This window comes from Raphanus sativus, chromosome 2 (assembly GCF_000801105.2).
Source record: "Raphanus sativus cultivar WK10039 chromosome 2, ASM80110v3, whole genome shotgun sequence".
NCBI classification, from domain to species: domain Eukaryota; kingdom Viridiplantae; phylum Streptophyta; class Magnoliopsida; order Brassicales; family Brassicaceae; genus Raphanus; species Raphanus sativus.
Genome location: NC_079512.1, coordinates 29,287,319 through 29,299,792, shown reverse-complemented (window position 1 = coordinate 29,299,792; position 12,474 = coordinate 29,287,319). Strand labels below are relative to the sequence as shown.

At 37.0% G+C, this 12,474-nt stretch overlaps 1 protein-coding gene across 1 annotated transcript; it reads right to left on the bottom strand.

Moving 5' to 3' along the window:
• Nucleotides 1–4,956: 4,956 nt before the first annotated feature.
• Nucleotides 4,957–11,282, bottom strand: LOC108822526 (ABC transporter G family member 42). Its single transcript, XM_018595635.2, has 23 exons — nucleotides 10,886–11,282; nucleotides 10,641–10,764; nucleotides 10,453–10,526; nucleotides 10,296–10,380; nucleotides 10,060–10,219; nucleotides 9,901–9,977; nucleotides 9,759–9,812; nucleotides 9,584–9,674; nucleotides 9,210–9,511; nucleotides 8,850–9,131; nucleotides 8,458–8,771; nucleotides 8,197–8,357; nucleotides 7,997–8,100; nucleotides 7,763–7,916; nucleotides 7,520–7,665; nucleotides 7,126–7,434; nucleotides 6,728–7,018; nucleotides 6,578–6,661; nucleotides 6,349–6,482; nucleotides 6,044–6,265; nucleotides 5,762–5,933; nucleotides 5,430–5,684; nucleotides 4,957–5,352 (listed from the first exon to the last, which is right to left on the bottom strand). Exons 1-23 carry the CDS (start codon nucleotides 11,212–11,214, stop codon nucleotides 5,086–5,088), a joined length of 4,191 nt encoding a protein of 1,396 aa, XP_018451137.2. The 5' UTR covers nucleotides 11,215–11,282; the 3' UTR covers nucleotides 4,957–5,085.
• Nucleotides 11,283–12,474: the final 1,192 nt, after the last annotated feature.

The following is a 12,474-nucleotide window of genomic DNA, read 5'->3' as shown; positions in this document are numbered from 1 at the left end:
AATCTTTTTTTTTTTTGTGAGAGTTACTTGGCTCTTTTAATGTTAGACACTTCTGTTCACCAGTTTTGGAAGCTTTAATTTTTATTCCTTATTGGATTATAGGATAATTGGACCGGTTTCCTTTTGCTGGTTCATTGTATTTAATTGAGAATTGGTTTAGTTCGGTTTAATCTTATACTTGTATATATAAACGTTGTATAGCTGACCGTTAACAATTAATGAAATATCTTCATTTTATAACAAACTCTCTCTTCTTCATCCTCTGAATCTGAGATCGTAATATGGTATCAGAGCCATCGAGCTCTTCTTCCGCGTGATTCTCCTTCCGATCTCGACTTTTCCGATCAACCTATCGACGAATCCTCCTCGCCGATGGTTGCGATGAAGAAAATCACTCGAAAATACGCTCGTACGAGAGCTTCTACAAGCTCAGCTCGCAATCCAGCTCGGATCTCCTCTCGAACCGGTTCAGATGACGAATCTTCTCCGCCTTCTCCTCCGATCGTTGCAACTCCTCCGATCGGAGCTCCTCCTTCGTTTCCTGTACCGACCTCGACAGATCCAACTCAATCTCCTCTCTATATGCATAGCGCTGATCATCCCGGTTTGCAACTAATCTCTATTCGTTTAGAAGGCTCTAACTATGATGATTGGAATGCTGCTATGCGTATTGCGTTAGATGCGAAGAACAAAATAGGATTTATTGATGGATCATTGACTCGTCCTGATATCTCAGATCCTACGTTTCGTCTGTGGTCTAGATGCAACAGTATGGTAAAATCGTGGATCCTAAACTCGGTTTCTCAACAGATCTATCGTAGTATTCTCCGTTTGAATGATGCTACAGATATATGGAGAGATCTCCATGGCCGTTTCCACATGACGAATCTTCCACGGACGTTTAATCTCACTCAAGAGATTCAGGATCTCCGTCAAGGCTCTATGTCTTTATCTGACTACTACACTAAGTTGAAGACCTTATGGGATACTTTGGAAAGCTCTGACGAGCCACTTCAACCTTGTGTTTGTGGTAATGCACCTTTGATTCAACTGAAAGCAGAGCGTGCAAAGATTGTCAAGTTTCTTGCTGGCCTCAATGAATCCTATGCTGTTATCAGACGCCAAATCATCATGAAGAAAGCGCTCCCTTCGTTGGTGGAAATCTATAATATTCTGGATCAGGATGACAGTCAGAGAGGTTTCTCAACCGTTGTTCCAACTCAGGCTACGTTTCAAGTCTCGGAAACGCCCTCTCTCTTAACTGATCAGTCCATTTCCTATGTTCAGAATGGCCCCAACAAAGGTCGTCCCATCTGTTCTTTCTGCAAACGTGTAGGACATATTGCTGAACGGTGTTACAAGAAGCATGGTTTCCCACCAGGCTTTGTTTCTAAGTACAAACCTCAAGAGAAAACTCAAACTCCGAAGATTGCAGCTCAAGTCTCTCAATCAAACTCTGCTCCAAACACTGTGCAACCTCACACAGTGGAAAATATGATTGGGAACCTCAGTAAAGATCAAATCCAACAGTTCATTGCGTTGTTTAGCTCTCAGTTGCAGTCTCCTACAACAGCTACTCCACAAGAAACTATTGCATCTACTTCGGGTATCTTTTTCTCTCCTCTGACGTATAACTTTGTTGGCATACTAATGGTATCTCAACATCGTCTTTCTAGTCAAACATGGGTAATAGATTCTGGAGCGACACATCATGTTGCCCATGATAAGAATCTATTTCATTCTATTGATTCTTCTCTTACGAGTTCTGTGAATCTACCTACTGGTTCCACTATTAAAGTCAGTGGAGTAGGCTCTATACGTTTGAATGAGCACATTCTTCTCCATAATGTGCTCTTCATTCCAGAGTTTCGATTGAATCTTCTCAGTATAAGCTCGTTAACTGATGACATTGGCTCCTCTGTGATATTTGATCCTTCTTCTTGCACTATCCAGGATCCTACCAAGGTGTTGACGATTGGTCAGGGTAGAAGAGTCGAGAACCTCTATGTCTTGGATTCTCCAGCATCTCCTATCTCAGTTCATGCGTTGGTAGATATTGGAACTTGGCATCAGAGGCTTGGCCACCCATCTTATTCAAAGCTTGACACGATCTCTGGAGTCCTAGGCACTGCCAAGATGAAGAATAAAGGCACCTCTTATTGCCATACTTGTCATCTAGCTAAACAGAAGAAGTTGTCTTACATATCTCACAACAATATTTGTAAAGACAATTTTGAGCTATTACACATTGATATTTGGGGTCCCTTCTCAGTTGAGACTATTGATGGGTATCGTTATTTCTTAACTATTGTGGATGACCATTCAAGAGCAACATGGATTTATCTACTACGAACCAAAGATGAAGTTATCAGCATCTTTCCAACGTTCATCACACAAGTTGAGACTAGATATGGAGTAAAAGTCAAACAAGTTCGTTCTGATAATGCTAAAGAGTTGCGGTTCGATAAGTTCTACCGAGAGAAGGGTATTACTACTTATCATTCATGCCCTGAAACTCCAGAGCAGAACTCAGTAGTGGAAAGAAAGCATCAGCACATACTTAATGTTGCTCGATCGTTGATGTTTCAATCTCATGTACCTCTTTCTCTTTGGGGAGACTGTGTCCTTACCGCGGTTTTCTTGATAACCAGAACACCCTCTAAGCTTCTACAGAACAAGACTCCTCATGAGATTCTCACAGGTACTAAACCGGTTTATTCTCAACTGAAGACATTTGGTTGTCTCTGCTATGGTTCTACATCACCTAAGCAGCGACACAAGTTTCTACCTCGCTCAAAAGCATGTATCTTTTTGGGTTATCCTTCTGGATATAAGGGATACAAGTTGATGGATTTGGAGAGTAACAGGATCTTTATCTCTCGGAATGTGGTATTTCATGAAGACTTATTTCCGTTGAAGAAGGATAATCTATTCAAAATTCCAGATTGGCTCACATCGAAGAACTCTGAGTCCTCAGTCACTCATAAATCTCTACCTCCTTCTCATTCCACTTCTCTTCCTCCATCAGAAATTTCTAAAACTCGGGTCAAGAAAGTCCCAACTCATCTTCAAGATTATCATTGTTATGCTGTCACTCCTACTGACACTCATCCTATATCATCTTTTTTATCATACTCAAAACTTTCACCTTCTCATAACGCTTACATAAATGCCATCACCAAAATACCCATCCCACAATCTTATACTGAGGCTCAGAGAGATAAGGAATGGTGTGATGCTACTGATTTGGAATTTGATGCTATGGAAGCTACGAAGACATGGGAAGTTACGAGTTTACCGAAAGGGAAGAAAGCAGTAGGTTGCAGGTTGTTATATTCATTGAAGTTTAATGCTAATGGGACTTTGGAGAGACGAAAAGTACGTTGTGTTGCTAAAGGGTATACACAAAAGGAGGGCTTGGATTTCAATGAGACGTTTTCCCCTGTGGCAAAGATGGTCACTATCAAGCTCTTGTTGAAAATCTCAGCTTCTAAACGTTGGATTTTGCAACAACTTGATATATCTAATGCATTTCTTAATGGAGATCTGGAAGAAGAAATATATATGAAGTTTCCAGATGGTTATGCCGAGAGACTTGCGAAACAGGGGGACTCTCTTCCTCAAAACGCTATCTTGAGGCTCAAGAAATCCATTTATGGTTTGAAACAAGCCTCAAGACAGTGGTTTAGGAAATTTTCTGATTCATTGATGATGATGGGATTTCAGAAATGTCATGGCGATCATACTATGTTCATCAAGAGTTTGAAGAATGAGTTTGTGGTTGTTTTGGTTTATGTCGATGATATCATCATTGCCAGCACCACACTTGATGAAGCAATACAGTTAACAAATGATCTCAAGAAGTGTTTCAAGCTGAGAGATCTTGGAGCGTTGAAGTATTTTTTGGGTTTGGAGATTGCTCGTAGTACTGATGGCATCTCTCTTTGCCAAAGAAAGTATGCTTTGGAGCTCTTGACATCTGAAGATATGTTATCTTGCCGTCCTTCTTCAGTCCCAATGGTACCTAATCTCAAACTTTCCAAGACAGATGGTGAATTTCTTGATACTCCTGAACGTTATCGTCGTTTAGTTGGTCGCTTGATGTATCTTACCATCACGCGTCCAGATATAACGTTTGCTGTGAACAAATTGTGTCAGTATTCTTCTGCTCCGAGATTGCCTCACTTACGAGCTGTATATAAAGTATTGGAGTACATCAAGGGCACAATTGGACGCGGTTTATATTACTCTGCTGCAGAAGATCTCACTCTTAAGGGGTTTGCAGATGCTGATTGGGCGTCATGTCAAGATAGTCGTCGTTCCACGACTGGTTTCACGATGTTCATCGGTTATTCTCTGATATCGTGGCGTTCTAAGAAGCAACCGACTATCTCAAGATCTTCCGCAGAAGCTGAATACAGAGCTTTGGCTTTAGCTACATGTGAGATGATGTGGTTATCTCAGTTACTTCGTGACTTACGCATCACTCGTGTTTCTATTCCGGTGCTTTATTCTGACAGTACTGCAGCTATATACATTGCCACCAATCCTGTTTTTCACGAGCGGACCAAACATATTGAATTGGATTGCCATACAGTTCGAGAGAAGCTTGAGAAAGGTCTTATTCGAACTCTTCATGTACGGACAGTGGATCAAGTAGCTGATATTCTCACTAAACCTCTATTTCCTCATCAGTTTCAACATCTCATTTCCAAGATGAGCATGATCAACATACACAGCTCATCTTGCGGGGACTATTGGATTATAGGATAATTGGACCGGTTTCCTTTCGCTGGTTCATTGTATTTAATTGAGAATTGGTTTAGTTCGGTTTAATCTTATACTTGTATATATAAACGTTGTATAGCTGACCGTTAACAATTAATGAAATATCTTCATTTTATAACAAACTCTCTCTTCTTCATCCTCTGAATCTGAGATCGTAATATTCCTCTAAAAACCAAAACATTTTTTTTTGACATATCACTTCTGTTTTCGAGAGACGTTAGATAAACTTGTTGGTGAAAATTTGTTCACCAAATCTTCTAAACTTTTATTTTCGTACAGTATAAGACATTACAAGAATCACTTCTTTTGGAAATTGAGTTTACCGATGAAGAATGCGAAAAGAGATGCCAAGAGAATGGGGAAGGCAATGAGAACGATAGCTACAAGAGCCAAAGACTCATATCTGTAACCGAAATAGCCTTCTACAAATTCTGAAAGTTTCTTCTTCTCTCCAAACACCATTATCTCTTTCTCCATATCACCATACTGCGATGTGAGCAATCCATTCAAAACCCATGACGTGGGGCTCAAGTAATACATCCATATCCACCATCTCGGCATGCTCTGCATATATATCAACAAACCCCCTCATTTATCTTGATGATTTTTTTTTGAAGCTCCTAAGGTAAGAGAGGACTTACAGGTTTTGGAATGACATAACCAGCAAAGAGATTGACGATTGAGTAAAAGGACGAGCGGAGTGCAGAAGCAACGTGAATGTTTGGTGTTACGATGGCTAAAAGCATGCCAAAGTAGTTGAAGATGAGCAACGAGCAGAAGATAGTGTAGAAGCTCCAAAACACTTTGTAGACTGACCAGTGGTAGCCAACCATAGGATATACGATTGTTACATATATAATAGACTGGAATATTGAGTATGGAACTTCAACCAGCACCTGTAATATAATTAACATTTTAAATTATAATTCCAAAAGCAGATACTTTTGCTCACTGACTGAGAAAATGTAATAACCTGAGCAAGAGAATACGCCCATGAGGTGTACATCCGAGCAAATCTTTCACGGTAGAAGACATTTCGTTCGGTTGCAACACATAGTAACGTTGTAGAGCAATTGTTTATACCAGAGAAAAGAACCACCGTGAACATTGAGCCAAATATGTTGAAAAGATCTTGTTGATTGTTTCTGCAAAGAAGAAAGGTAAACAAAGTTTGAACGGGGGTCATGCATACTCGTTTTGACTAGAAAACAAACTCAAGAAAGATGAGTGGGGGGAAGAAGAAGAAGAGACAAACATTTCATTAGCCTTTTGCCAGAACAAAATGCCACAGAGCATAGAAGTAATACTCATGAAGATGATACGAGTGAGATTGTAGGAAGGGTTTCTCCAGTAAGAGAGATTTTGTTTCCAGAGGCATGCCTTGAATTGTTCCCAACCCGTTTGAGCATATCCGGTAGAGGAGATTGATTCTTCTGATGCCTTAGATATCATTTGCTCAGCTACCATTTCGTTCTCCCTAATACAATCAAAGATAATGAAGTACTTGTGGGACTAAAACAGTTTAAAGAAAGCAATATCCAAACTGTTAATAGCCTTTACTTATACAAAGAAGATTCCTTGTATATTTGTGCCAAATCAACACCAAGTTTGTCTTCTGATGATTTAGAAGTAATGTCTAGTAGCCAAGTTGCTGGATTAGTGTTCTCTTTCATTTTTGGAACACCTGGAATCCTCTGCAGTTGGAAATTATTATTGTAAATAAAGAAAAATACCATACTTTTGCATAAACATATATTTGGAACAATTATAGTATTTTATAGAATCTTACCATAAAGTATTCAATAACATTGCTTGAGTGTTGTCCAAGACTTCCATAATAGATAATCTTTCCTCCATTTTTCATCAGAACCAGCTGCAGTTGAAATGTCACATAAGGTACTTTAAAATGGTAACTAAGATATCTATGCCTGATTGTTACCTCATCAAAGGCTTCAAAGATATCTATGCCCGGCTGGTGGATTGTGCAAACAACTGTCCTGCCAGTCTCAGCGATGTTCTTCACAGCCCTCATTACAATCGCAGCAGCTCTCGCATCTAATCCTGTGGTTGGTTCATCCATAAATATGATGGAAGGATTAGCAACAAGCTCCACAGCTATTGTTAGTCTTTTGCGTTGTTCTGTTGTCAAACCGCTGATTCCTGGACGTCCTACTATGGAATCTTTAATCTCCTCGAGCTCTATTGTCTCAAGAACTTCTTTGACTATTTCCTGAAAGTAAAATCAAGAAAACACTCAGAGAAGTGGGAGCAAAAAAAAGGAAAGAAGAATCTAAATAGTGACAGTGACAAAAAAAAAGAATCTAAATAGTGACTTACTCGCTTTGTTTGTGAACTGACGTTTGAAGGTAATCGAAGCCAAGCAGAGTATATTAAGGACTCTTCGACGGTTACATTGGGAGAATGAATATCAAACTGTTCGCAATAACCTGAAACCCTTGCAAAGGTTTCTTGAACCTTAAGGTAACCACCTACTTGTATATGTCCTTCAATGTCACCGCGGGTTTTCCTTCCGGAAAGAACATCGAGCAGAGTCGTCTTCCCAGCTCCGGTCACACCCATTAGAGCAGTGAGAACACCAGGCTTGAATGCGCCTGTTACGTCAGAGAGAAGTTGCAGCTTCTTCCCCTTTAAACCGAAACAAGATCTATTACAATTTTTTATAAATGGTTTCTTTTTTTAAGGAAACAAGATTTCTTAGACGTTCACTTACCTGAGGGGTGTCGATGAAATATCGCACGTCTTGAAATGTGAAAGTTAGGGGCTCGAAAGGCAATGCATGGTTGGATTGGGAAGCAAGGTAAGAACGTTTTTTCTTCTTCTGATCACGAGAAACAATAGCTCGAGACCTCTGTGAAGCTAAAATGACAGAAAAATAAAGCGTCACTGGTCTCTATGCAACGTTCGTTAAATCACATCTGGTATATATGTATAATTTTTTTTTTTTTGAACTTACTCTTTAGGAAGGTCAAGGCCAATGCAAAGACAGTATTGAAGAAGAGTGTGAAGCCAACTAATGCACCAAAGGCAGTCCAGTAAGATTGGTTACCAAAGTTCAGTCCACGAGAATCTAGAACTTGTTCCCCCAAAGTTCTGTTTTCAGATGTTGTCTAATGGTAATAGAAAGATCAGTGATGAACTAACAACTTAACTAGAAAAATGTCCAAGTGTTATGAAGAAAGTTCATTACCTTACTCCACCGTGGAGCGAAAAATTCATTTGCGGTTAGACCAATCTCAGCGTATGAGAATGGAGATAACCAGAATCCCCACTCGAGCCAAGCTGGCATGGAAGCTGAAATATAACAGAGAACCATTATATTGAAACCTTGGAAACATTCAGACACTAAATATTATATAGTTTATGTTTCAAGTAACAAACAAAACTTACGTTTTCGAACGATGAATCCTCCGAATAATGAGAGAAGCATTATAAAGATGTTTCCCATAGTTGTGGCAACAACAGAATCACGGAAGATGGCAGCTACAGCACGGAACATGGATATACATGAAAGGTGTAACGCAAAGAATATCAAGAACTGGCGAAAGAACCTGAAAGAAAGTAAAATTATATATTAAAAAAAAAAAGAGTTAGCAGGAGTTTATTTCTTGAACTTGGTTATGCATATTCACCACTGTTCCATATGTGTACCTGCTGATCTCAGGACTGTAACCAATGACATAATATGTCAGAAAAGTCCAGAGGAACGATTCAAGAAACGAAAGTGGTATCTTTAAAATAGCTGAAGGAATTGCATAAGCCCAAGCAGGGTAAAAGTATAACTCCTTTTGCTTGCAGAAAACGGCAATCCTTGAGAGTGTCAATGTGAGTTCTGGAAGTCCATCAGCAAGAAGTTTAAAGAGAGAGAAGAACAAAGAACCCATAAGGTAATTAGCATGAACAGCATCTCTTGTAGAACCAGTCCGTAGATAAACAGTCATCGCAATGAATCCAACGAAAATTAACTGCACACAAATGTAACTATAGGGTTAAGCATGTAATGGTTATAACAAGAAGTATACTTTTTTTTTATAGAAACTTACGAGTCCAGACTTGAACACGTAAATAAAAGAGTTTCGTTTCAACAGAAGAAACTCTCTCCTTGAGCAAGCTTTTAGCATCTCCCAGTTACTAAGTGAGTATTTTCTAAAGCATAAGGCATCTTTTTGATTCTGAGACTTGTCATGTGTCTTGGAGAGTTCATCTTGTAGTTGTAACCCAAGATCATACTTTTCAAATCTCTCTACAAATGTGTCAATAGAGACATAAGAGTATGGTTTGTCTACGTGACACCAGTACTGTTCTTGATCTTTCCTTGAGATAACCTGCAGCACACAAGAGTGTGATGATCATAATGAAGGTGCGGATATGAAAATGAAATTATCATATATTCTTATTCATACCTCCTGAAGGAATTCAGCAACAGATTTTCTACTTGGACATTTAAATCCGCAATCCTCAAAGAATCTACAAATATGATCCCGTGGACCGTGGTAGATTATCTTTCCTTCTCCCATAAAGATAACATCGTCGAAAAGCTCAAACGTTTCTGGTGCAGGCTGAAGCAGTGAAACCAGTATGGTTCCTTCAGAGAGATGTGCAAACTGTTGGAGACATGAAATGATCTGGAACGTAGTTGAGCTGTCCAAGCCATTCGATATTTCATCCATGAACAAAGTTTTGATTGGACCTACAATTGTCTCACCTGCAGCAGTATACCACAAATATGAATTTTGTTTTCGAAGAGACTGACATTAGAGTGTGAATGCTAAAGTACCTGTAGTTAATCTTCTCTTTTGGCCACCAGATATTCCTGGTCTTGAAGCATCTCCAACGCGTGTATCTGCACATATATTAAGTCCTAGGATCTGAATAAAAAACAGATGTGTTAATACACTTTTGATAAGAACATAACTTAAAAAGGATGAGAACACTTCTGAAAGCATCACTACCTTTAGAATATAATCAGTTTGCAGATTAGATTTTGAACCTTCAATTGAAATTGCCTGTCATGATAAAGAAAGTCAAATTCATTTATATTCAATCAACTTCTAATTAAAATTCTCTTTTTATTTTATTTTTATATTTAAGTACCTTCATGTACGCATCTATATCAAGATCTGGAACTATTCCTTTCAGTTTCTCCCTTCTAGTAATCTCTTTCATCATTTCTGTTAAGGTCAAACAAGTTAAAAATGCAACAAGAGCTCCTCAACACAAGGAAACATAAGAGCTGTTATATAATTTCCTTACCTAAACGGCTTTCTGTGCCTTGAAAACATCCTGAAAAATCGAGTGTCTCTCTCACACTAAGCTCTGGAATGTGCAGATCGTTTTGACTTACATAACTTGAGGTTTTCTCAGGAACAAACTCTGATAATAAGTGACCGTTGTAACTAACATCTCCTCTGGTCTGTGAAGTGGAAGCAACACATATTATTCCTGAACAAAATATACATATTTTAGTGATTGAATCAACAAAAACAAACCTTCAAAGAAGGGTCGAGTCTTCCAGCTAGTGCGAGTAGCAGAGTGGTTTTACCACAACCAGGTGGACCAAGCAACAAAGTCATTCTGCGAGAAAACTCCCTGAATAAAACTGATCATTCGTGAAAAACAAAGCACAAAAATGATAAGTATGTTTACCTTTTAGGGCTTATGATACCACTGACACCATTCAAGATGCTTATTTTCTTTTCTTGCTTCAAACACATGAAACTCTGTTTCAAAGTCACCATTATTCACATACTCAGTTACTAGAAGTCCAAGATTGTGATGTTAACGTGAATACTTAGAGAGGACTCAATATCAGAAGCAGTTGAATAAACACTTACAGATAGTCTGCTTGCAATAGCATTCCAAAGAGTTGGGATTGGCTTCCCATAAACTATCTCACACTCTGCTTCAACAAAAAGATCCTTGAACCTCACTTCAATCGTTGGTAACTCAATCCCAACCCTACAAAATTACATGCATGGGAATGATATTAGACTATTTAGAGACCAATCAAAATGCACAAAAGGTTACCTGTTGAATAAGGAACAAAACAGTGATAAAAAAACAGAATCTTATGACTTACTCATCGATTCTCTTCTTAATTTTCTGCAACAAAAGGAGATTATCATTCTCAACATGTTTAATGAGGTCATCGATGAAGAGATGTCTATCAAGATTTTCAAGCTTAGAAACATCCATGACTTGTAGTGTTTCTCTCCTCTTCCCTTGTTCATCTCTTCTGCAGAACAAAGCAGTATTGATCCTTTCAAATGTTGGTAATCTCTCAATACCAGTCCATTGAGACTGAAGCTTCTCATCATCAACCTTGGTTGTCTCGGCTTTATCATCCCCACCTGTTTGAGGCATTTTCATTTTTGAAATAAACAAACGGATTGGATTATATTTTAACATAAACAAGAATTCGTAACGGAATACACATATTTATAGAAAAAATAGTTAATGGAAGCAACAATTGGGTGGAGAGTTTGACTGTTGTTTTAATTTGGTGACTGCTAAAATATTTCGTCGGTTTCAAATTAAATTGTATGTAAAAGGATTTCACATAAATTTTAAAAAGTTAAATATTAAGTTTCATCTTTCTTTAACTATTAATTTTTTCATAATATTTATTACCCCCTTCTTTTTTAATATATGATATTTTGAGAGTTTTTGATATTTCAATATGTAACATTTTATGTAGTTTTTTACTTTATTAAAAATTGTATAAACAATAGTATTTTGTAGTCCATTTTAAAATTGGTTGAATATTTTTAGTTTATATTTTAATACTATTTTTAGACCAAATAAATTTCTTAATAATTGTGTATTAGTATAAAACATCATGCATTTTGGAACAGAAAAAGTATTATTTTAATTTAACTAGAGATAAGAGAGATAAATTATTAAAATCATAAATCACTGTTTATTTTGTAACAAAATTTACTCTATAATTATATTTAATTTGAAAATAAGTGAACAATAACTTTTAATTTAATGAATTGTGGTTTTAAGAAAAACAAATCATATTTACAAGTCAAATCAGTTATCTTTAAAGAAAACTTTTAGTATAGGTGTTCAATCTGGATATCGCTTCGGTTTCGGTTCGTTTTTTTTTTGGTTTTTCGGTTAGTAAAATACAACTATCATTCTAAATCTATATTTACTTCTGTTCGATTTATATACGGTCGGTTTTTGGTTTATTCGATTTTATACAAAAAACATAATTATTTAGTTTTGATCATATTATATAAATTTTAAAGTCAGGTTGTCAACGCAGTCATTTATTAAAACATATTATATGCTTAAATAAAAGAAAAGATTTAAAAACGTTTCTACCATCTAATAAAATATTCAAATCTAGAATTAAAATTAAAGCTCAGAATTTTGAAAAAAAAAAAGAACAAAACAGAAGAACGAAAAAACAATTTTTTCTATTCTTTCATATTTAGTGTTCATCAAAGTCATGTTTCTTTGTCTGAACACGAAACTCTGTTCGTTTATAGATAAAAAAAAATCTGAAGAACTTTCACTAATTGTTGTCCATCAAATTTATAATCTTTAATTCATTTTAGTCATTTTTAAAATAAAACCAAAAAAATCAAAAAAAAAACTAAGAAAATAAGAAGCTTTAGTTGCGATCAGTCAATTATAATTCAAGTGTTTTACAAATTA

Excerpts from the sequence above, each read along its gene's own strand:
- LOC108822526 (XM_018595635.2), bottom strand. The coding sequence starts at position 11,214 with ATGTTAAAATATAATCCAATCCGTTTGTTTATTTCAAAAATGAAAATG. Across the intron at positions 9,813-9,900 it reads ATATAGATGCGTACATGAAG|GCAATTTCAATTGAAGGTTC; the intron begins GTACTTAAATAT and ends TTATCATGACAG. Across the intron at positions 6,483-6,577 it reads ATGTTATTGAATACTTTATG|AGGATTCCAGGTGTTCCAAA; the intron begins GTAAGATTCTAT and ends TTCCAACTGCAG.